The sequence below is a fragment of the Neolamprologus brichardi genome, chromosome 18 (genome assembly GCF_056152115.1).
Source record: "Neolamprologus brichardi isolate AB-2024 chromosome 18, ASM5615211v1, whole genome shotgun sequence".
NCBI classification, from domain to species: Eukaryota; Metazoa; Chordata; class Actinopteri; order Cichliformes; family Cichlidae; genus Neolamprologus; species Neolamprologus brichardi.
Window position 1 is genome coordinate 21712985 of NC_142121.1, and position 24953 is coordinate 21737937.

The 24953-nt window shown below is 41.3% G+C and overlaps 3 protein-coding genes across 7 annotated transcripts in view; 1 reads left to right on the forward strand and 2 right to left on the reverse strand.

Moving 5' to 3' along the window:
- Positions 1 to 268: 268 nt before the first annotated feature.
- Positions 269 to 12263, reverse strand: LOC102799102 (solute carrier family 12 member 9-like). The gene is made up of 14 exons (XM_006786485.3): positions 11802 to 12263; positions 9893 to 10027; positions 8407 to 8544; positions 8221 to 8327; positions 7757 to 7958; positions 7453 to 7560; positions 6556 to 6667; positions 6065 to 6222; positions 5496 to 5578; positions 2470 to 2594; positions 2151 to 2343; positions 1869 to 2043; positions 1470 to 1616; positions 269 to 1322 (listed from the first exon to the last, which is right to left on the reverse strand). The coding sequence occupies exons 1-14, from the start codon at positions 12001 to 12003 to the stop codon at positions 436 to 438; spliced, it is 2772 nt and encodes a 923-aa protein (XP_006786548.2). The 5' UTR covers positions 12004 to 12263; the 3' UTR covers positions 269 to 435.
- Positions 12264 to 12343: 80 nt separating this feature from the next.
- Positions 12344 to 16699, reverse strand: thpo (thrombopoietin). 2 transcript variants are annotated; one of them, XM_035906112.2, is made up of 5 exons: positions 16380 to 16699; positions 16167 to 16291; positions 15894 to 15944; positions 15044 to 15208; positions 12344 to 13217 (listed from the first exon to the last, which is right to left on the reverse strand). In XM_035906112.2, exons 1-5 carry the CDS (start codon positions 16390 to 16392, stop codon positions 13071 to 13073), a joined length of 501 nt encoding a protein of 166 aa, XP_035762005.2. In that variant the 5' UTR covers positions 16393 to 16699; the 3' UTR covers positions 12344 to 13070. The 2 variants fall into 2 exon arrangements, with proteins under 2 accessions (XP_035762005.2, XP_035762004.2); XM_035906111.2 differs by having other exon boundaries at positions 15894 to 15980; positions 16380 to 16697.
- Positions 16700 to 17034: 335 nt separating this feature from the next.
- clcn2a (chloride channel, voltage-sensitive 2a) overlaps positions 17035 to 24953 on the forward strand; it is a 63219-nt gene continuing 55300 nt past the window's right edge. For 3 of the 4 annotated variants that reach the window (XM_006786487.3, XM_006786488.3, XM_006786489.3), the window contains exon 1: positions 23336 to 23687. In XM_006786487.3, the coding sequence (XP_006786550.1) occupies positions 23637 to 23687 (51 nt within the window). In that variant the 5' untranslated portion in view covers positions 23336 to 23636. Of the gene's footprint in view, positions 18220 to 23335; positions 23688 to 24953 lie in introns of those variants that run through there. The other variant, XM_006786491.2, reaches the window with a different exon arrangement.

Genomic DNA, 24953 nt, shown 5'->3' on the forward strand with positions numbered 1-24953 from the left:
TTCAACAGGAAACACTCAGGTGTAACTTTTTGTAAAATACAAGTAGCTAACAATTATTAACTACAAACAGGTCATTCAGGTAATACAATTATTTATTTTTCTATAAATCTGTGCAAAATTTAAAGCACACAATAGCAAGATGACACCCAACTGTGGCAGCAATATTTTAGCAAATAAATGAGAATCTAATACATCAATATCCAATCAGCTTTCTACTAATACAATCATCTCCTCTCACACAAAAAAAGTGCAGATTAATTTTCTTAATGCCACTATGGCCTAATCTCAGTTTCAAAGGGATAGCCTCTGTTTTCATCGTTTGTGATACTGTGGTTGACGACTCTAACATGTTAATAAATCGGGAGGCAACAAGCACAGCCCCGTCCATGAACGATAGTAGATTCTGCTAGTTGAAGACTAAGAGTTAGTACAATTCTAGATGTCAGTCGTAACCACAGGAGTGACTCCATGAACAAGCAATGTCGGTCCAAGGTTTCGACTCAACAGGTCCACCTGCTCCAGGTAGGCACGGTAACGGCTTCTATCAGCTGGGGGGTGTGGCAAATACAAGAAACGCACAGCTGGCTGAGGGACACCATGACGGCAAATCATATCATTGACGGCACAGATGTACTCATCTGTAAGTTGAGAGGCATTATTGGGATATATCTGGTTACAGTCTTCTCTCTCATCTTCCTCATTCTGTTCGGCCCTTTCTCTTTGCCTCTGCCAGTGCAGCGCCACCACCTCATCCCAAGCCACCATCTGCACCTGAGCTGAGATCCTTAGATCCCTAAGCATACCCTGGAGCTTTGCTTCCTCCTTTTCTTGCAGACTGTAGCCAGCCTCCATGCACAAGAAGAGTCGGAGTCTCGCCTGGTTCCAGGCACGGGAATCATGAAGCACGCAAGCCAGCTGGAGAAGAAACAATGAGCAGATGCCAACATAACCATGGCTGTCTGGCTGAAGAAGATTCATAGGCCACACATCAATGAATGGCCCGGGCACACCTCTGATCTTTCTTCCTGACCCTAAGACTCTGTCCCGGTTGAACTGGTCGAAACACCGAGCCAGAGTCACATTCTTTCCCATTTTTACAGCATCAGCAATCACAGAGACGTATTCCTCTTCCTGCAGGTCTTTGGGGTCCTCAGCACCCCGCAGACTGGGAAAGAAGGGAGAGCGTTGCTCTCCAGGAACTTTGGTTGGACAGACCGTATCAAAGCTATGGCCTGTAGACAGGAGAATATGACCTTGGAGGTGGTCATGAGGAGTGCAGTCATCATAGAAACCCAAGACAAGGGTATTGGGCCTCATTCCACCTAGAATCAAAGACTTGTATCAACTGTGTTTTGAATAAGAAAAATATGAATGATAAAATGATTTATTATATTGGAAATTCTGCCATAACTAACTGCTCAGTGACAGACAGGACCTAATCCTACAACAGTAAAGGTAAAGCCACCTACCAAAGCCTGAGATGAAAAGCAAATTCTGAACGCCGTGTCGGACGGAGTCAGCCAGGGTCAGGTTGACAAACGCTTTGATTTTCAAATGATCCACTAAACAGAGCCAGGAGTCATATCGACTCTGCAAAGGATCAGAGGGCAGCTCATCTGCACACACAGAGGCACACACAATATAACAAGAATCAGACTTTCATAGGGAAAACAAGCAAACTTCTGTTTTAACACTTTTCCCTCTCACTGTGAAATCTCGTTAACGTTAGGATTCATTAAAACTGATTTACACTCAGATTTAACAGCTCTTTTCATCAAAGACTATCACTGGAGGTACAAATATCTCCCTCTAAGACCTAAAGTACTCAATAATCCAGTAGATCGGGCTCCAGCGTACACATTTCTTACCCAGCAAGCCCAGCTTTATGTGTCCAAGGACATAGAGGCCGCTCTTCTTCAGATCATTAACGAAAGCCATGAGGCCTGTACAGCTGCGAGGGTTTGCAACCATCAGAAGCACCTGGGGCCTCCAGAACTTAACATGGTCCTTTCGCACATCCAACATCAACAAGTACTTACGCACCTTGGTAATTACGGAAAAGAGTAGTAAATAATGATTAAAAATGAGTGATTTATGTATATTTATGTCACATTTGTGATTCATGTGAGTGAAAAACACTGTTTATGCACCTGGTGGAAGATGAGAGCCTGGCTGATGTAGCCCCAGTTGCTGATGGGCCCCAGGTAGTGGATAAGCATCAAGAGCAGCAGCATAAAGGCTATGCTGGCAAATGCATAAATTGCATTGATCAAAAATATCATAACCAGGCAGCCGAGGATGCCCAGAGTGCAGGTGTGCCATGTAAAGAAACGGAACGAGGGTCTAAATATAAAAAAAGAAATAAACAAAAATGAGAGAACATGGTATGAAAATGTTCCATTTTGGTTTTACCCGTGCAAATAAAATCTAAAGCAGAAAGGTAAGCCACTGCCTTATGCTGCACTGTACCTGAAGTTTGGTGCAGAAGCCCATTCAAGAGCCAAACAGGCCAGGTTCACAGCAGCATACACCAACAAGAAGAAGATGGTTACAATACCAGCAATGGTGTTCAATTTACCTGCAAATAGCACCATCTAGTGGAGGCGATTGGAAAAAACAGGTTTTAGTGAAAATTAAGAGATGCTTTAGTAGAAAATCTCAAACTGATATGCCACTGAGACCAAAAATTCTTCTGTTTTAGTCCAGAAAAATATCCAGTCAAATGATACCAAGTGAACAGGCTTTGACATGCACCATTAAAATGCAACAGAACAATGTTTGCAACAATAAAACTCATCATGCGTCGACTAGGATAGCTTTGAACCCCCGGCTGCCTCGACACCACAAATTTAAACAGCTACACTGTATCTGAATTTACAGGATAAAATTTAAAATACAAAAATCCTTTCACTCGAGCTAATGAGCTGAAGCTAAGCAGCATGGTACTGTAAGAATTCACTTATTAGTTTTACAACATTCAGCTCCGTCTCCCTGCCAGAACCTTTCAAGCTGTGAGTCCTCTTCACTCGACAAATGAGCGAAAATCTGAAGCTGAGCACAATGATGCTCAAAGTCTTTTTGCATCGCTGAGCAGCAGCTGAAGAATGAGCAAAGTTAAATGAGCTATCCGTTTGTTGTCTGCTCTTGATTTTTCTTCCTCTGTTCCAGCTTTAAGCTTTCATTTACAATCATCTGCAGACAGCACTGCACCTTTAGCAAACACTGTATGACGTCAGTGCTGATGCAGCATCACTACACACATCCTAATTAATTTTTTTCCCCACCTGTAGTAGAAACACAAGACAGGGTGGAAGTGGAAAGATTCTTTTATTTTTTAAATTACTTTTCTTAATATGCTATTACTGGCTTTTTCACTAGTTTCCTCAAATTTTATTCAGGGTCCATAATTCTGACCAAGAGAACAAGATCCCTTCAAAATGTGACTTGGACACTTTAAGTCTGGTTAACTTTTGAATCAGAGCCTTCTGCACCTTGGCAAAGCTACAAGAAGCTCGCCAAGCTTCGCCTAGTCACAGTTGCCACTGTAAACATGTTCATGCATTTGAGGGCGTCTACGGTTTGATGGCAGAGCCAAACTTGGCGAATGGGCAATAAGCTGGTCCACTGATGTGCATGACATTGGTCTTAAAAGTGTTAAGGTATAGACTGAGTAGCACTTTTGGGCCTGTGCAGAAATTATTTTGCAACTTTAATCGTGTCTTCAAGAAGGCAGATGTTATCTGCAAAATCGAGGTTCTGAAGGATAACAGCTGCATGCTTGGAACCTTCTCTGAGTGGGGCCATCAGTACTGCAAAGCGTGTCGAGTGTAATGATATAACTTTAAAGGTGCAAGTGGATTTCCCTGAAGGACACCAGAGTTGATGGTCAATATGCCCATTTCTCACTCTGGGGTTAGTTCAGGAGCTGAGGTGTTGGTTTACATTACCTGACTGCACTGACTGTCGGGGGGAAACTCTGTACTCCAGCAGGGTCTTCAACAATATATTACAACTGATCTTCAAGGCAATAAAGCATGACTTTGTTAAGAGATGTATTCTAAAACACTTCTTCAGCTGAGAATCAGAGAGGAGAAACACAGTTTTACTTGTTGCTTAGCAAGGGCAGCTCTGAGCTCTCGCACGTGAGGGCTCAGGGACTCGCAGCTCTGAGACTGCCCTGGTCTTTATTTCATACATCAGTGGGTGTTTTTTCCTTACATTGTAATGTGGAGGTGTATGTGTGTGTGTCTCAGAGTGTGACCCCATAAACGACTTCCCTAAACCTGCTGGTCTGGAAAATTCAACAGTTCATCTAAATGTAAAAAAGGCACTTAGACTAAAACTGACATAGCTACATTTATCCTACCGTAAAACAATAAAAGAAGGTACGACCTTTCCCATGCTCCCAGGATGTGGGTGTGAATGCCAGAGCACTCTGAAATGCACACAAAGCCTTTGCAGACTATTAAGGATTGCACATCCTATCACTACCATATGTAAACTTATATTATTAAAAGATTATACTGACTACTAAGTACAATTTTCTATTGACAGACTTCCTTAGAGGGGCCGTGGCCTCTTCCAGGACTCTGCGTTGTCAGAATATGGGCCAATGTTGATCATACTGATGTACTAGTTTGAGCAGAAGGTGGGTGTAAGAAAGGGTGATGGCATCTGCAGTCTTGAAGAAGGGTGAGGTTTCCTCTTGTTAGTACACCGACTATACCTGACAGACCTCAACATCAGTGGAGAGAAGTTTTAAAAAGCAGTATTTAAAAAAAAAAAAAAGGCAGTGTTGGGTCTTCCTGCACTTTTATATGAAAATTTCTTCAATTTTCTTGCCAGAGAGCTCAAAAACTAGTTTTCAAAGTGATGATCAGGCTGCCATCTGTGGTGATGTGAATGAACTCTGCAGTGTTTTCAGTTAGTAGTTAACGAGCATGTCCTACGAAGAGGTTATTAGCCACATCTGCCACCCAGCAGTCTTTTCGTGCCATCCTAAATGTTTCCAGGAGGAGCCCCATCACCTACAGGAACCTACTGAAGATCCTGAGTGTCACCCGCAATCACTGACTCCCTCATGATGGTCATGTGATGCTTTAACATGAGACAACTGGGGCTGCCTCGCTGTGGGACACAGATGTTAAGAGGTAGTGGGGCAGACCATCTCTGACTCAAGAAACTGATTGAAGAGGATGTTAGACTGCAGAAAGAAAACCTGTGTGTCATGCTGAACTGAGGTGTTTGGAACTTCATAGTATAACCAAGAAGAATTGGAGGATGATGTGTCTGCCCTTTACCATTCATCTATTTTCATCAGGTATTTTGAATTGGTTGCTGTATCCTAGATTACTGGGTATGTGTAAACAATCAGTGTAAGATGGCTCAGCCTATAAGCTAATGAGATATCTGCTTTCAAGGCGAGACTGTCTAAACTTCAAGCACAGAGGAAAATGCAATTTGATGTAACATATGATGTGATACTGATATCCTACCTGCACAAGCAACCAAGAGACAAGCACTGAGACCCAGGGGTTTCCACTTTGAGAGGTTTTCCTTGCCAGAGCCAGAACACCGCCTGCAGAGATTTAGACAACTAACAAAAGCAAAGTCTCTCTGTCTGTTTCGCTCATCGTCCCAAATCCAATAAATAACCGAGTCACCACACGAGGATTTTTTTTTTCCCTTCCGAGAAAGTCAACACCGCGTGCCATCTGTTGTCAAACGAAGCTTTCCAGATTAACATGTCTCCACTTGGAAAATGACACATGATGAAATTAATAACAAGTGACAATTTCTCACATTTGAGATGGAGACCCAGCTCAGCAGATGGCTGAATATTAAAATGTCGACTCAGCTATAGAAGACCAGATGAATTGGATATGCTTTTATATAATCCAGATCAACACTTCAGCCCTGATCATTAGTAATTAACCCCTTTTTATTACAGGAAAGGTTAGCATCCACATGTGATGGTTTCCTATAGGAAATTGTTAATGTTAGAGACAACAAGAAATCCAAATTACAATCATCAGACAGCAAAACGCATGCTCAAGAATCTCACCAAACAGGTCGTCTTTGGACAGGGCGTACAGAACCCTGGAGGCTCCAATAAGGTTACTCATTGCTGCAGACAGGGCCGAGGAGTAAATGCCAACTGTGACCATGGGTGGCAATATATTAATGTCCCCCAGGAAGCTGTAGTCTCTTTGGAGAAGATAACTAGGAGAAATTGGGAAAATTTGACATGTGAAACTAGTTGTAAAGTCTTAAAAAGTTTAAATTTTAATTATATAGTTCTAATTCACAACAACAGTCACCTCAAGGTGCTTTATATTGTAAGGTAAGGATGCTATAACATTAGAAAGAAACAATCACCACCTCCTGTGAGCAAGCACTTTGTGACAGTGAGAAGGAAAAACTTTTTTTTTTAAAAAAAACAGACACTGTTTTGTTTTCACAGATCTGACTCTGAAAGCAGTGACTGTCAACATCTTAAACAAGAGTAGTTGTTTATACTTGTTTCAGAGTGTCTGTGTGTGTTGTGTGTCTAACCGGTCACAGGACCATGCCGCCAGCAGACTCAGCACATTATATGTGATAAAAGTTGTAAGAACAGCGGCAAGAGTTCCTCTCGGGATGGAATAACCAGGGTTTTTCAGATCACCTGAAGGAGGAAAAATAAATCAGCATCCATGTTGAACACATTTAAACATAGTAACATTAAGGTTTGGCCAAACTCAGACCTTTCCCACATTATACACGGCGTGCCGAATCTGCGCCTGGTTCCAAGAAAAACCTGCAGTTCTAGAGACGCGTTAGTCAACCCATTATTTTGCTCTGCAAGCAGGCGATTACCTACAGCTTGTTACGTACACTCTCACAGCATATTTTCCCATTTTTCCTTTCAGGCTGTCAACAGTTGCTGGTAAATACAGTTTTGTGAAAAAATATTTTTCCCCTCACTGATTTCCTTGCATGCGAGCCACATTTGCATGTTTTATTTCAAACAGAATTTAACAATACACAAAAATAACCAGAGTAAATACGAAATGCAGTTTAAATGTTTAAATTATTTCCTTTATTAAGAGAAAAAAATGCTATACCACATAGACCCATGCAGATTTGATGAATAACTTAATTTGATGATCTGTGTGACAAAACCAAAAAAATAAATTAGGAAGGAGGAAAATACTTCTACACACCACAGCAGCTAAAAAAAAAAAAAAGTGGTAAATTTTAAAAACAAAATCATTGTACTTTATTTGATATTAATAACTACAGGCTTTTACTCTCTGGCCTATGGATCCTCTGACAGGACTTTCTTTTATGGCTTTTGTGAGAATTATGACACGCAGCATGTTAAACTTGTTGTTTTAATCACTCCTCAAGTGACATACAGCTAGAGAAAGCCACCACTGCTTTCCCTTATCTTTTTTAATGACGTTTTACCTGACATGTTGGACCCTGCCATGATTCCAGTGCAGCCGTTGAACATGACCGCAAACACTCTGGTAAAACTCATCATGGCACCAGTGGTGTAGTCCACCGTGTAGGCGGCTAGAGGGAGTAACAGGAGGCTCGACTGTGTCATTTATACAAACAAAAAGGATGTTTGAATGTAAATGTCAGCATTTTTTACTAATTCAAAGCATTATTGGAAAACTGGATCTGTAATTGCATTTTTCTGTCTCCTTACAAAGCAAAAACTAAATAAAAGCCAATCAACACATCTGATGACGTGTCCAATGCTTACAGAACAGGTTTCCCTCCAGCGTGTGCAGCCTGAAGCCTGTATAATTGGCAGTGCTCATGCTGGTGGTGTTCACTGCAGACGTATGTGACAGAATCACCACGGTGGGCCCCACGATGAAGAAACTAATGAAGATCGAAGCCAGGACCGTCATGACTACGATGAAGATAATGAAGGTGGCTTTTGCATAGATGTGGGCTCCCACCTGTAATCATAAGCTGGTAAAGTTACTCCACTTAAATATTAAATATCTACACATTGTTTCTATGCATGAATCAAAAATTCAGATATAAATATTAAAAGAAAAGAATAGTTTAAAAATAAATTTGGAACAATAATTATTGTTGATTTAAAACATTGAAATTCCTCAGTTCTAAATCTTTGTTTAACTCTCATACAATACAGTAAATATCTCAATAATCTTAGAATATATCTAAAAGAAGGGCAATGAAAATCTCCAATCTCACCAGACACACAATGAAACACAGGAAAAGCAGGGCAGTGCCATAAAGCAGAGACCACCAGTATCCTGATGGCAGCATGTGATGGTGACCTGCAGCAGCTGCAGCACCCTCTGAGTGACAGTAAAACAGAGTTAGTGCATAAACAAGCCAAAACATCTACATGTCCCATCTTGTCCCAATGGACTTCACCTTCTGGGACCCCGAAGGTAGATGTAATAGCCTCGACCAAACCCAAAATGTAGAGAGCACTACTGCAAATGTTGGCAAAGAAAAACATGATCCCAATGCTGCCACCAAACTCTGGACCCAGGGCTCGGCTGATCATGTCTGGTGGTCCAAGTTGAGAAATTTCTGACTTGAGGGTGGCAGTGGGATAATTAGTTTTCCCCTGGGGGGTCTTAAAGGACTGAAATGACCTAAAGTGTTCAAGTGTCATGAACATGGATGAAAGCTCTAAATTAGAATGAAAGTTTTTTCAATGTTTCACTTCTAATCTCCTGAGAAAGAATGCAGTGGACCATCATTACAAGAAAAGGGAAAGAGCTAATGGTCTACGACTGCTGGAACTGATCGTGTTAATAAGGATGTATTTTTATTGCATCCCAGGACTTATTTAAATAGTCTTCGATTGTCCAGTTTTAGTGAGGCCGTGCAAATTGTTGCCGCTTTCTGATCTCGCGTTCTTTTTGTCCTCCGTAAACCTTAGAGATGGTTGTGTTAAAAAAAAAAATTAAAAAAAATCCCAGCAGCAGGTTTTGAATACTCATACCAGCCTTTCTGCCACCAACACACATGCAACATTCAAACTCACTTAAATCTATTTTGTTACCCATTCTGATGCTCACTTTAAACTTCAGCAGGTTGTCTGATAGATGTTAAGTTACTGCCAAGTAATTGGCAGGACAGTTATTTGCTGTCGTAAGCAGTTGAACAGGTGTACCTAATAAAGAGGCTAGTAAGTTTGATAAAGTTTGAGACAATTTAATATTTAAAGGTAAGCCATTGCATCGCTTAAAACCTAATTCATGAATTATTTGCAGGCTTTAGGATTATCATGTATTATTTAATTTTGAAAGCATCTGTGACCAAAATGGGAAGGACTTACAGGGGATCATTTCTTCATTTAGAATAAAAAAAACAAAAAACGAGCGGGCAAGTAGGTGAGCAGCAAAGCTCAAAGGAATAATACCGATTTACTTTTGACACTGGTGTCTTTTTTATTTGAATTTTAACCATCTTTTATCTAGCCTGCATGAAAGTACACATGGACCAAAGCTAAGACACGCTTTAAAAGGTGCACAACTCAAGACAACTTGCTGCCATCACACAATTAAGCAGCCTAGTGTGGCTGCATTCTCTTAGCTATCTTTTCCTGAATTTGAATGACATCTCCTTCACGTCTTCTCTTACATAACCTCAAGACATTTTCAATCAAAGTCAAGAGAAGACCTTTCACTGCAGCCAGATTCTTAAATATAAAACACCAAAGCTTGGTCTCAATACTTCCCCTTTAAGAGGCAGCTAAAGACCGGAAAAGAAACAAAGGAGACGCCTGTGCAGCTAGACGATATACAGCAATAAAGCAAATCAGAGGGAAAAAATAAGTGTGTTAATGAATTCATAAACAAGATGTGATTTGAAAGGCCATGCCCCTCTCTAAGCAATAAAAGGATACAGTAGGCACCTCCAGCATCTAGGGCCCCATTGGTGGAGATTGCACAGATGGAGAGCACCGTCATTGTGATGATGAAGTAGGCCACCAGGAACATGGCAATAGAATGGTACAGCCCTGCTTGGCCCACAACAAATCCTGTGATAAGCAAGTAACAGCACATCTTTCACTGAACATCCATTTCTTTATCACTTTAAACCTTTTAGCATCCCATTAAAAAATTCCTCAAACAGTGAGTGTGCAGTACAGAGTGGAGGCCCGAAGTCTACTCAGATTCAACAGATCTTTGAATAGCGAGCCATAATCACTTCAGCTGCATTTGTGTCACTGGGACTAGATTACTTTATGTCCCGATTTACCTTTTTTTATTTTAACGCATCCAAATAATACAAAACGCTGCAGCCAGACTTCTAACATGTTTCAGTAAGCAAGCCCAGATTATTCCTGTTTTACTTTCCACCTACTTCCAACTTGATTTCAGAATTTGAGTTAAAGTAGTCATACTAACCTTAACACCATACAAAGTGCTATGGTCCAGACTACCTATCTCAAATTCTTGCTTTTTGCAGGATTTGCTAACAAGCTCTGAATTTAGTAGTTAGTTAGGGGGACTGGGAATAGTCTCCCACTCCAGCTACGTTTAGCTAACTGTGTTTAACCTCTGTTTTTAGCATCTGCTTTTTACCTGTTTTTTGTTTTTAAAATATGGTTGTGTTATTTATTGTCATTTTTGATTATTTACTATGATTTTTCTTTTTGTATCTTATTTTGTTGAACAGCACTTTATCACTATACGTCTGTGGAAAGCATTTAATAAATGTAATCACTTAAAGTGCTTAAAAAACTTAGTAGACAACCCAGTGTAAGGTTTATGCCACAGCTGCCCCACATTAACAATATTGGTAATGACCAAAATCAGCTTTTACGTTTCTGTAATGGTTAATCCACCAGTTTACACAAGCAATTTAATGGAAATATTTTAAACACTAAAATTATATAATTATTGTTCTCCATGAAGTTTCAAATTACCTTTGGAAAGTAGAAAATAGTAAAGCACTTAAAAAAAATTAAGTTGCCAAATTAAAGACAGAAAAAAATAGTTTGCAGTCATATGTTAGGCTCAATTGATTTCCTATTCAGTCATTTTTTGTTTCGAACAAGTTTTTCAAACAGTTCAAAAACATTTGTGTTTTCTTGTTTTGTATAAAAGGTGTATCATATATCATAATAACACACAGGTCTTCAGACAGCTGCTTTAATAAAAATAAAAAAAAGGTCCAGGCATTTGTAAAAACAGATGAATGAGCAGGCAAGACAAGAAGGGTACGTATGACCATTAGCACAGGGTTAAGTCTAATCAGCCCACATCTCCCCTGAATATCCATTAAAAACATCATCTAGAAGATTAGTTGGATGACCTATAAAATCTTGAGGCCCAGGCTATTTTAGTGAAATGCCACAGGTTTAAACCCCTAGAGGCGTTTGGTATTTTATAAAGGTGTTTAATAAAACAACTTTATGGGAGTTTTTTGTTTTATAAAGTTTCTAAAGGAGAACAAGCCAAGAACCAAACCAAATCAATTCCCTAGTTTGCACCTGTGGATCCTCACAGAGGGCCATAGCTCACAGGTGAGGCATTGATGTCCAGAGAAAAATGAGGAAATAAGAGTTAACCGATGATATTAGTGAACTAATCGTCAATATCAAATTCAACTCATTTTTAATTGTCCATAACTGATAGAAAAAAATGGGTGTTGGTTGTAAAATATCTCCATATTCTGAAGTCGGACATCAATGTTTGAAAACAACTTATTTGGCTACAAATAATCCACTGAACACGTGTCAGGGCTAAATTTTGTTGAGGTAGAGACTTTATTTTTCAGTCTTTTTAAGATCTCCGGCTGATACTCACCAATCCGCAAGAACACAACAACGCTGAACATGGACAGTAAAGTTGGAATGACGACTCCAAACAGCACCCCGAGCTTCTGAGGCGCCCTATCCTTGGATCGTCCGGGGTGTACCCCTCCTCCGACCCCGGTGCGTTTAGATCCATTAGACGGCTCGCCGCTAGTGGTCAGTCGGTAGTGTAATAAAGGCGTTTTTTCTGACATCGTAGATTATCAATAATAACTGGTAAGTGCAACTTCATTTAAATAAAAGACCAGTTCTATATTGTTGTTATGGTGAAACGTGCCATCCACGTCGAGAGCCGCTATTTACCTCCACGCCTCACCTGCACGAGCCCTTCACTTTGGGCAGGTAATTTGCTAATTGAAGACAAAAATGACGTTGCTTCCTGCAAGGGCTCGTCCAATAATGTCCAGTCTCGTCTCCTTATAATTAGCTTCTTTTTTGGGTTTTTTTAGACAACAATCAATTAAAATAATTTAAATGATTAATAAAAAACAAAAAAACAGTTTAATGTCTTTCATCTATATTATAAAAGTCCTGTATCACAATTATTTTTGAATAATGTATCTTTAAACGCAAAATATATGAATTCTATCGAGAAATTTCCAACAATACGGAGATTTCTTGTACAAGAAAAGCAAATAAGAATCGTTTTAATAATAATAATGCTAATAATAATAGTAGCATACTTCTTTAGCAATGCTCTTATTTAAAGGGTAAACAAGATAAGATTTAAAAGTGCAAAGAGAAAAACACATTTGCCTTCTGCTAAAAAGATATTGCAGTATTAGCAGGGCTGAAGAGCAACAAAAATGTTGGAATAAGTCTCATTCTGTTTACATCATCAAGCTGAAAAACATCTGGAACCAGGATTTAGATAATACAGATGTTGTCTGAAGGCATCATAAAGACGCTACATGGCAGATTTTAGCCTGTTGTAGGATCTACAGGCTTACTTAAAGCTTATTTAAAGCATCTCCACTGTCCTGCAGAATGATACAAAGATAAAACTAAAACAAACAAACATAAAACGCCTCAATATCATACATTCATTTTTCTTATATTCATATTACCCTGTCTTTGCTTTCTCTCAATGACCGACAGATAGTGAAGTATTCACTCTCTTCTGGCTATGAAAAACAGAACATCCATAACAGTGACTTCTGAGAAAAGGTGATGGAAAAAATGTAGATCAATCCAGTTTTTGCTTTGATGGACCTCCTTCGTGAGCGACCCCCAGCTGCAGTAGTGAAAAGCTGCTCCCGTGTCACCGGGAATTGGTGCACCTGTGCTCCAGGCCAACCATGAACCATTCCAGCTTGGCTGAGATCAGCAGGTTGTAACTCATCAGGACTGTTCTCAGACTCTGAGTGCTTCGAGGAACACAAGACAGCGATGGAGTCACCACTGGCCCCTGGTGGTTGAAATAGGAAACACAGCAATGATGTGTAGTTTTTAAAATGGAAATGGGGAAGAGCATGAAGCCTGTGAAAATGTTCTGAGTCACCTGGAAATGAGATTGTTGTTGAACTGGGCTATTATTGACAGTAAGTGGTTTAATGACTGTCATTATGAGCCTCGGTGTGTTTTAATACCACATTCTATTACCTAATATTATAGTTAAAAAGATATTTTATTTCCTATTTGATGACTATTTTTTTATTGTAGTAGCACAGCTGATTTTTTTTCCCTGCTGTTTAATTAAACTTTAATTTAGTTAGTTCATTATCTGGAGCATCCATCTTTTTTATGGATGATTATAATATAATTGTAAAATGGAGCAAAAGTGTTTACCACTCGCTTTATAGAAAAGCACAAACTGACTCTAAACAGCATAAAAATGAAAATTAGATTAGATTAGCATCCAGATAATGGACTTGGAGGCAGAGCTGTAAATTAAAAAATAGCACCCAACTAAGACTGTCCACTAAAAGGTAAAGACGGGCTCACAAATAGGATGATAAAATGGGAGATTTGTACAGGATCAAAGGAATCTTTAATAAGGAAGGCTATCAGTCCTATCGGTCCTCTGGATGCTGCTTAGTTGGAGCCAGGTTGCTCCTATGACAGGACCGAGCATTTAGATCCAAACTATTTAGAGAAGAAGCAGGTATGGGCAGCACACTAGTGAGAAGCACTTTATGAGGCTTGAACACACTGAAAATTGAAAATACTAGCAGTGCTACTCCTCAGCCTGCTAGCACTTATGATATAAATTTGAAAAATCGCAGATGATTTTCAGGAAAGTTGAATGTCTGACTTTGACCTTGAGGTCAACGTCACTGGGATTCAGACTACTTGGAGATTTCTAGCAGATACACCAATCTCAAAATCCTACGTCGCCTCATTCATGAGTTATTGCATTCACAACCTTGGGTTACCACACTGCCAGCCTAGCAGGGTGACGACAATACACCGTCAGCCTTTTACATCTGAGGGGTAACAAGAAGACTGCCAAAGGTTTGACATGCTTTGTCGTTTCTTTGACATAAACAAAGCAAAATATTATTATTATTTCAACTAAAAATAATTATTTCTATATTTGTTAGTGCTGTACTAAATTTTTTATTCACTTTACACGTGATTGGATTATTAAAAATATAAGTTTTCATGTCAAATATAATTTCTTTTTGGGTGAACAGCAAACCTGTGCTCACGCACATTGAGCTTAAGTTTGTGGTCTTGCCCTTATGACTTCTGAGGACAACTTTCTCACTAACAAAGTATGCGCCGTTATCTTCTTCATGTCCTGAGGAAGGAAAGCTTGGGTCACACAGCATAACATCATCGCTTCCAGTGCACGGAGATTCCAGAAAGACTCACAGACTTACGAGAAACCAGGATATTTCCACGCCAGAGGAAGCTGATAATGCCTCTGGATCACATGCACACCAGTGGTAGAGAACCCCGTTACATGTGTTCCCTCACGATGTGCGAACTTTTATCAACACAACACGTGTCGTAATGTGTCTGATGTGCTTGAGTGACAGAGACACTCAGTCAGCTTTTGGATTTGCAGGTGAGAAGACTTGCAGACTTTAGTTTGACAGTGAAAGCTTCGAAGGAGCTGAAATTCTACGTTACCTAAAGAAAATATCTGAATCCAAGACATTCAGAAATTTTGTGGCCAAATTTACAGCTAGTCTACCATTTGCACTTACACTGAACGGCAAAACGGTGCTTACTAGGAGTGCTTATGAGCTTGTTTGCATGTAATTTGTCACTGTGAGTGCGTCTTACGCTCAGCTGAAGGCGGGTGAGGATGAGCAGGTAGTTGTTGATGTTGTTCTCCAGTCTCTGCAGCAGCAAAGCGCCACATCCTGCCGGTCTGAGGCTCCTTTCAGACTTCACACCCTCGACAAGAAGCCTCAAAGATGCAACTATCTCTCCTCTCTTCTCCCGCTCCTGCAGTTGCATGCGCATTCAGAAAAGGGAGGAGAGGTAATAAAATGTTTGGCAGCACTTCATAATAAAGCCCATGACTTATGGTGCAATTTTCGATCGTTTTACGTGTAATTTTTCTTGATTTAGGGAGTAATTTTCAGTACCTAAAAATACTTAGAACAAAAAGGTTTCAAAGGAAAGAATAAACAAATTATACTTTAAGTATTTTGCTTAATGTGAACCTTTTGTGTATATCAGCATCCTAATGTTTCCCAAATTACCCAAAGTTGACGATGAACCCTAAATGTCTATTAGTAATATAAGCAGGGGAGGTTAAGATATTACATAATACAGCCCACAGCCTTAATGAGGAAGCAGTGTTTGTCTTTTCCTCTAAAATAGCCCAAAGGTATTTTTTCTACATATTTTATTGACAGTGTAATCTGGGCCTGTTTTATAATAACCCAAAATGTGTTCACTGCTAAATGCTTACAGTGCAATTTGTTCCTTAATTAGTTTAAATCCTCCAATTTGATACCAAGTTGTTCTGTTGTGCCTATTGTGCTGAACATTACACCCTAAATTCAGACAAAACACACTGTGAATACTGGGAAATTACACCATAAGCTGTGGGCTGTGGTACAAAGTGCTACCAAATGTTTTACTGCTGCGGTGGAGGATGGATTCATATGTGTGCCAGCATTACCGATTTGTGTTCCCAAGATGCTGCGTGAAGCTCAGTGCAGGGTAGCTGAACCTGTGTGGAGAGGGTTGCCGAGCCATTACAATTACTCTGCAACGGAGGAGACATGGGAGAGACAAGTGACAGAGACAAGACAGACAGGTGGACAGGCTGACTACAGGTAACAACAGACAACAGACAGATTAGATACAGCATCCAGATGGAGGTTGTGAGACAACCCATTTCTTTAAAATAAATTGATCTTGAAGCCAGAGAAAGAGGCAGAGACATTCTTACCAGTGCACTGGACATCTCAGGCACAATATTCAAAGCCTTTCTGGCTGCTCTACTGCACACAAACTCTGTGGACTTGGTCTCACTGTCCCACACTTCAGAGGCTATCATACAGAGCAGGAGAATTCCTGGATAAGGTCAGAAATACATGCTGAAAGTGAGCCGTCCCAATAAAGTTTGTAATAAAAGACTCATAAGTGAACCTTTTGTACTCACTGCTTAAAGCCATGCCCTGCTTGGCTTCTCCTTATGAGTCCACATTTGTTCCATTAAGAGATGTGCCCAGAAATTGAAAGTGTGGAAAATGCCCAGAGTCTGCTGTGGTGTCCTGTTTGTCTTCTCACCACTTGATTTCCCACCTTCTCATTCAGTAGTGGGAAGTGCGAGTGTTATCTAGCCTGAGAGCAGGATGTGCTCCAACTTCTCTGCTGCGCAGCATAACGGAATGTTATAAACTGAAAGTGGCATTTTATTGATATCAGCGAGACTATTTTGCTTCTGAGTTGGCTGTCGTAGTACTCGGGGAACAGCGTCGTTGCTGGAAAACAGGTTAATGATCTATTATTGTGAAAGAATCCATTGACACAGCTGTCCTGAAAGATATTTACTTTTCGTCCAGGTTAGCGCTGGCCAATAGAAGTCACAGCCAGGGTACATAAACGTCCCCAAACTGCCAGCAGGTGGGTGTGTGTAAGCACCGTGGGTGTATAACCTGTGTGTGATGACATATTGCATGCGTGACTTAATGTGTTTAGAGAATTTGAGGCGCCCTAAACGTCCAGCAGATTGCAAATGTTTCATTTTTTAACAAAAGCTTATAGAAAGACACAGCTTGTAACTTCTAAACAGGCTTGCGGTCTTTGCAGGCAGGACAAGGTGACATCACTGGCAACGTGATTACCCACTCGAGGGTCGCTTAATAGCCTGTAAACATGACAGAGAAGGAGAAATGAACAGTCTGCACCCGGATGTATGCAATCACCCACCGGGTTGCGCTACCGTTAGGGTCGCAGCTGGAGGACGAAGCGGTGAGGCTCCAGTTCAGCTGCCATGTGAGGGTTAAGGTTAAAAGGAGGCGCATTAGCTGTCAACACACATGGACAGGAGACAACGTGTGGAGTGCACCATTCATCCTCATTTTCAGTCACACGCGCTCATCCTCCTACCACCTCAGTGGACATTGACTGAGCCCCGCTGTCTTCACCTTCCTGCACCCGAGCTATTTTTGCGTGCCATGATTAAGACGCACGACGCTTAATATGGGACCTTAAAGTGTTTGCGCGCGCGTGTGGTGGTGGTGGTGCCACATGCGAGCAGAGAGGGAGAGAGAGAAAGAGAGAGAGAAAGGGATGCAGAGCCTGACCGAGCATCAACACTCAGTCTATGTTCTGTTTCCCCCCTCCAAGCTTCCCTCTGTTTCTGCAGTCGATCCCGGCCGCTGTTAATTAAGACGAATGCGCGACGCCGATCCGCATATGATGAGCGGAGCGCCTGGATTTCTGCACACGAGGAGAAAACTGCGGTCTGTAACACTGACGGTACCCGCATTGCATCACGGACACGACACCCGGTACCCCGCTGTCTCCCTCCCACCTCAGCAGGCTCAGATGAGGAGGCTGTAGCATCTTATCATAGAGTTTCTTTGACTTGTGCAGCCGCGCTCTCAGGCGGCCGGCTGCTGTTGCTCATGGTCTCCAGATTCAGCCAACAGCTGGCTGCTCCTCTGTGCGCCGTTCTGGAGGCGCAAAGCCGGTAATTACGCGCGGTGCTGACAACTTTGGCGCGGCGCTGTATGGAATGCGCACCAGCAACAGGCCATTCTCTGGGATCTACAGAGATTTCCCTTCCTGGGAGTAAAGTGCGATTTTCGGGAGTCATCTGCAATCAGATCGCCTCATCGACTGAGTGAGCGCTACAACCTGTGGCTGTGCGCCACTTTATTTCTGTCAAAATCCTGCTAAGGCGCAATGGAAGGACAGAGCTGACGGTTTTGAATACGTAGCCCGGAGAGCAGGGAAAAAAGGGAGAGAGGAAGACAGCAGCCCAGGGAAAAAACGTGAGTGCACAGCTGGATCAGTGTCTCTTTTCTGTCTTTTTTTAAAGTATCAAATGTCACAAAATGTTCCAAAGTTTGCTCATTCCAGGGTCAAGGGCAAATTCTAACTGAAGGTCTAACTTGGCTTTGGTGTATTTGCTGGTGTTCAGGTTTCGTTTTGTCTTTATTTCCTCTCAGTTTTCTTATTCTCTATCAGCTGTATCAGCCAACAGGAATTAAAAACAACTGAGAAACTTGGCACACAAAACAGAAGGGGCACAGGTGGTTGCACATCTTCATGTTGCAGAGGAATGACTCAAGGTGCTTGTGGCAGTGTGGCTGTATCACACATCTATGCCAAATGTTCCATAATAAAGCAACTTTCCCAGTGATCCGTTTGTATACACCACCAAAACATTCATTTAATTCTAATGACAGGCCTTTTATATAATACGGAAGAGTGTCTTACCTCATGTAGACACTGAGGATCAGTGGGTAAGAAACACATCAATCTGTCTGTGGGGTTTTTTTCCTCCTGTATGCTGGTGCCACACTGGCCTCTGTGCACAGGTGATAGATTTCTAAAAACTCCTGTAGAAATGGAAAGATGTGGGTCAGTGTGCTGGTGCTTGGGGCTGCAGAGCACCCAGTTTCTCTGCTGTCAGGACCACAATACACACAATACCTCTGCCCGTTTATGAATGCCAGGTCCTTGATATAATGATGCCAGTGACACATATTCCTCTCAAGGTTAATGCAAGGCCGAGTTGGAAGCCCACGGTGCATATGAACACGAAGAGCATGAACAATTGTTTTTTGTGAACGTGTGTGTTTCTGTGTTTTTAGGTAAAATGCCACAGTGGTCTCTGAGGGCCTGGTTCATTTTGGTGCCTGTGGCCCAGTGCTTTGAACCGGTTGCCTTGCCAACAGCCAATAAGCTGCAGCCTTCTGCAGGACCGTCAGCCAGTCAAACTAGTCCCCACAGGAAGTTATGATGTTTTTTATTCAGGATGACCTGAGACTGGTTCAATTTTTTAATGTGAGAGCCACAATTTCAAGAATTTATTAGCAACCCGCCATTTGGTGGTAAAACTTTCTAACAATGCAAGTAGCAGTTAAGAAAAGACACTTTGGTTTGGCTTAAAAAAAGTTTGAAACGTCCTGAAACCAAACAGAAAACAATATTGGCAGACTTGAAGGTTTTTTTGTTTTGAAGCAGTGAATCCCTGGAACAGTGGTTATCGTTTAGGTGTGAGGCCCACTTGGCAGCACATCTGTCAGGGCAGTAGATTTCATTGCCAGTATGTAGCACCTCTGAAAAGCCTTCCAGTGAAAGCCCAGAGAGATGACTGCTTGCAGTATAATTACACCGCACATGTGGGAAAAGGAAATGATCTGAATGTGTAGCAAGTCTTCTTGTGTGAGCGTTTGGAGGTGGATACTAGCTCTCTTGAGACACACACATGCACAGATGGGTGACAAATTATAGGAAAAACATGAACACTTGGGCAGGGTTTTCTGTCTCAAATAGGCCTTTGTGTGTGACCATTGATTAATCTGCACAGAAGAATGGCAATGAGCCTGTGTTACTTTACCTAACAGAAATCTGTGCATTTTTCTGTATTTTATAATTGAATAAATTAAACACTACTTAAAATATAGTCAGTACAGTCCTAGTAGTTATCTTTTTTTTCTCAAGTCCACTTCTGCCTTTAGAGGAAAAGGTCACTCCAAAGCATGTTAAAACATCACATCAAGAAACATTTCTATCCTTGTAGGAATGCTCTCTTACTGAATGACAATGCCCATATTCATTAGTATGAGAATGGCATGAATCATGAGCTGTGGCCTTTGGATCAGTGTGTTTGGTAGGACAATGACCCATCCCTCCAACTGAGCTCCAGAGATCTGAAACTGTTCTGGCAGCACGCGGTGGCCCGACACCTTACTAAGCCACTTTGTCTTCTTTTTTGTTTTATTGTTTCTTTTTATTTCCACCCATCTGTTTATACACACCACAGTTTTATGACTCATAAGAGGAGTGGTTACAAATATTTAAAGGGGATCTGCTGTAGTGTTCCTTAGCACAGAGCAGAACTATAAAATACTCCTTGTGGAAATGTTTGGCAGCAAGTTTTCATGCAAAATGCACTTGCAGGCAATGCATATTCTCCCTCAATCCATCCATTTGTCTGTTTTCTTAACCACTTGCCTGATTCAGGGTCACAGCGGCACCGGAGCCTATTCAGGCTGTTATTAGACCAGAGGTGTGATATACCCTGCTTGGGTCTACTAGTCTGCTGCCTAAATCTATACGCGTAGAATAAAGTGTGTTAGAGAGGGGAGTATGAGAAGTGAACTGCAAAGTTATGATTATAATTTATTCTATATTCTATAATTTGGTGTTTTAAAGTTGGTGCTGACAGCACTATTCAGCACATTTATCCAAAAAATTGGTTCTTTGAGTTTAAATCTTTCAATTTCACATCATTATTCATGCCATTAGATCACATCCGCTTCAGTTTTGAACCAGTTTCCATGTGTTCGTGTGTGCTTTTACTTATTTTTTATTTATTTCTTTACTTTTGGACGAATTGTCAGAAAATACTTTTGTTGTGTTCACTGACTGAAGAATGAAAAAGAGAGAAATGCATTTTCGTTTCCAGCACAATATGAGGCATTTCCAGCTTGCACATTTTCCACATAAAAAATCTCTTATATTTTCCTCATTTCATCCTGAGAGTGTGCTGCCTACGTGCTTCAAAGAGTCAGAGAGTTACTGTCATTTTAGCTCAGATTGCATCAACACGAGAATGTTTAATAATTTAAGGCCACACGATACAGATTTCTCATGTGAAACTCAGCGTAATTGTTATGGGAGGCGTTAAACGGCCTGAGAAAACAGTTGCATCTTGTCTGTGGCTCCCAGAGGAGATTTCTAAAGTCAGTGAAAACAACTTTGATCATGTCATCAGGGTTATGTTCGGTTTTAGCACAAAAGAGTGCAACACCAACTCAGTTACCCCGCAAATGATGGAGGGCTCAATTACACACACTAATGAGTTGCTTTATGGGAATTCACTTTGACCTTGCTTCAACTTTGCCCACTTCACTTGTTATGTTTGAGAGATATTATCACACATGCTGACTTATCTTTTTAAAATATCTATGAAGGATTTAATGCAGTCAGATGCTGTGACATAGACCGACAAACAAGATCCTCTACAGGCTTTGCCAAAACGTGATTGCTGGTATTTAAACTGATGTAAATGACTTGCTGACCTGTAATCTCTCAAACATATCTCTCTTGAATGATATCAAGCCATTTTGAGACACAAAGTAGAAGCTGCAGTCAGGAATTTTTTTATAGCCTTGAAAACGTCTCATTAAGATAAAAAAAATCTGCTTTTAAAGAGACAGCCGACCAAAATACAGGATAAAAAAACACGAGTGAGGGAAATAGGTATTTGATCCCCAAGCAAAACATGATTTAGCACTAGATGGAGAAACCCCTGTTAGTGAGTACAGCTATAAGATGTTTCTTGTAGTTGCTCACCAGGTTTGTGCACATCTCAGGAGGGATTTTAGCCTCTTTACAGAAGCTTTCAAAGTCTTTTAGGTTTCTTGGCTGGTCTGGAGACTTGCTAGGCTACTCCATGACCTTAATGTGCTTCTTCTTAACGTACTCCTTTGTTTCCTCAATGGTATGTTTTGGGTTACTGTCATGCTGGAAGGCCCATCTATGACCCATCGTCAGTGTTGTGACTGAGGGAAGCAGGCTCTCGACCAAAAGTTTATGGTACATCGGTGCTAATTTTGACAACAAAATTTGATTAAGTTCATCTAAATCTTTTACTTTTAGGCAAATTTTAGTCAACTAAAGATTACTAGGTCAAAGTAGACTAAATCTAAAGTTGATTTTGTTGACTGAAATATAATTTTTAAAAGTTTGTTGCGTTTTTATCAGTGAGAAGTGCTCCACACGGTTTACAAAGCGTCTTATTCTCCTTGACATCAAGTACAAAATGTATCCATATGTCTGTTCCTCTTTCTCTTATGAGAAGACCAGGTAGTTCCCCCCCGCCGCCGCCACCGTCAATCCTGTTTCTCAGAGGCAGATAAAATGTGTGCACCTAACCTTAATTCACAAGGAGATTACCTCTGACCAGATCACTTTCACACTCATCCCGCTTTTGTACACTACTTAATAATTGGATTTCATCTCTCCAGAAAAGTTTCATCTTGTTTTTATTCATTGACAGAAATGTAAGTACATTTCCATCCCAGTTTTTGTGCTGGTGCATTCGTTTTTATTTAGTTATCGTCTTGTTTTTATCAGAAGAAAAGGTCATTGATAAAAACTGATCAAAATTATTGGTCAGTAAAATGAACACTGTTGTACATGACTCCGTCCTTTGTCCCCTCAATGTAACAAAGTCGCTCTGTTACCTTAGCAGAAAAACAGCCATAAGGCAGAATGTTTCCACCTCTGTGCTTGATGTGGGGATGCTGCTCTTTGGGTCATACACAACACGGAGGATCGAGCGGATGCCAAACAGCTTGATTGTGGTTTCATCTGACTTTCTCCTAAACCTTCTCTGGATCATTTATATGTTTCTTCCATTTCCAAATAATCACACCAACAGCTGTCACCTTCTCACCAACCTTCCAATCTGCTGAAGCCATAATTGCTGCTGGGTTGGGCATCACTTATTTGACTCAAATGTGTATAACACCTTCAAAAATTAGATTGGTTACAGCCTATTAAACCCAAAATATAAAAAAAAAAAATACAAGGACATTAAACGTTAAAAAAAAAAACAACAACAAAAAACAACAAAACACCAGAAATGACTTTTTTGTCACAACACCTCGTCCTGACAGCCTTGCTGGGATATTGTAAGGACTTCTTTCTGACACTCATTGAACCATAAAGCTAAGCCCACTACATTACTCATCACACTTGATCAATCCAGTGATGACTCAAATCAGGAGCAAAGGAGAGCTGGGTCGTCCATGATGTTTGTCCGAAACAACCTCGGCAGAGCCGCAGGCAACCCGACGCCCTCGCACTAAAGCACGGAATAAAATGCGAACATCCTCAAGTCCAGTAAGTCCAAAGAGAGACAGACAGCAGCAGCAGCAGCAGCGGCAACACAGTGAGAGTGGAGGAGGGAGGCGGTGTATGCAGCCCAGCCTCACCAGCGCTGCTGTGACGCTACAGCCGGCCGTGGCTCTCAATCCGGTGCACCCACCTCGCTTTGCACCATGCAGGAGGTCTTACGATAAAGAAACCTGTTACTCTCTGCACACGAGATGGCAGGCGGCAGCACAGAGTCTTCCTCCTCCTCCTCCTCCTCCACAGACTGATTAGCGGGCGACTCCTGAGAGTCTCGGATTTCTTTTTTGTGGGGGTCTTTAATGAGGATATTGCCGCAATGGTGAAAGACAAGGCCGAAAACAGGACGCTCCAGTACCAGCAAACTTTGGTGAGTTTCACAGATCTCGGTTTGAGTCGTGTGGAGGGCTTTCATGGATGCTTGTTTGACTGGAGGACGGGCGCAGCTGGTGCCTGTTCAGCCGTGTCCTGGACGAGAATAGCAGGAGAGTGTGCAGCTCCTGTGTCCAACATTTCTATACAAAACCAAATAAGATATCTATTTTTTTCTTTTAAAATATGAAGAAAGGGTTTCGGTGTGCTCCCCCTCCTGTGATATGTAGCGTCACTCGCTGCTCTCCAGTCATTCACCTTGATCCACAGGTGTTGCATCACTCTCAGCCTCTGCCTGCACCCACCCTCCTAATTAATCCCAATCAATTCCGATGTCACCAAACCACGTAAGATTAATTAGTTCGGCTTGCAGAATCTCATGTTTGCCTATCTATATTAACCTCATATGTGTCCTAATTGCTTATTATTTAGATGTTAATAACCTTGAAATACACATCAGAGCCTGCTGGGTGCTTTTGTATTCCAATCATGTCCTGTATTTTCTTATCTTCTCCATTTCTCCTGCACATCTTGGTGTCCCCAGTAATGCCCCCACCCTCCCCTCTTTTATCTTCCTCTCAGCCCTCCTGCCTGTGAGAGTGACCCCTTGCACATATGAACTAAAAGTGGAGTGTTTCTGAATATTAATTTCCTCGTGCACTAGTTTTCCTCACTTATGTCATTTCACTTGGCTGACAGTGATACCCTGGAGCACTTGAAACAGTGATATTCAGATAAAGGGAACGAGAGAGACAGACAGATTGGCAGGGAGTCAGTCAGGCAAAGCAGTGGATTAAAGTGTCACCCTTCACTGATTTGTGAGCCTGGTCTGCAGTTGTCTTTTAGCTTCTGGTGACGTGTTCTTTTGTCTCGCGTGGATTTGCACATGTGGACTTGAGATCTGTTGGTCAGTCTTGTGTTCGTGCAGCAGCATAGGTGTTAAGTGGTACAGAGGTGTTTTTGCTGTTCTTGTTTGTGTGGGGGATCGATGCCGTGCCGTGTGCCTGAGCGTTAAGATCAATAGTAATGTAAAATGGCAGTCGGTGTCTCTGAGGATTGGAACATGCCATCTATCCCCAGAACCTCCTCTGGCCATAGGACTGCGATCAATGGCTTTATCATTCACTCCCCGTACAGCAGTCCATTACCCCAAAAATAGATATGTGTGTGTGTGTTTCTCCACATGCTTGCCATGGTGCAGTGTGTCTCGTAATGCTTCCTATAGGTACAAAGTGGCAGCGCTATTCATCACATGCTTTCGTGC

What these genes read in the sequence shown, in the direction of transcription:
- thpo (XM_035906111.2), bottom strand. An exon ending in CATCTTGGGAACACAAATCG is followed by an intron (nt 15,209 to 15,893) that starts GTAATGCTGGCA and finishes ATGCAACTGCAG; the next exon opens with GAGCGGGAGAAGAGAGGAGA. An exon ending in TCACCCGCCTTCAGCTGAGC is followed by an intron (nt 13,218 to 15,043) that starts GTAAGACGCACT and finishes TTCAACCACCAG; the next exon opens with GGGCCAGTGGTGACTCCATC.
- LOC102799102 (XM_006786485.3), bottom strand. Translation starts at nt 12,003, where the DNA reads ATGTCAGAAAAAACGCCTTTATTACACTACCGACTGACCACTAGCGGC. An exon ending in TGTTGTGTTCTTGCGGATTG is followed by an intron (nt 10,028 to 11,801) that starts GTGAGTATCAGC and finishes TGCTTATCACAG; the next exon opens with GATTTGTTGTGGGCCAAGCA. An exon ending in GGCAGGGTCCAACATGTCAG is followed by an intron (nt 6,668 to 7,452) that starts GTAAAACGTCAT and finishes TTCCTCCTTCAG; the next exon opens with GTGATCTGAAAAACCCTGGT.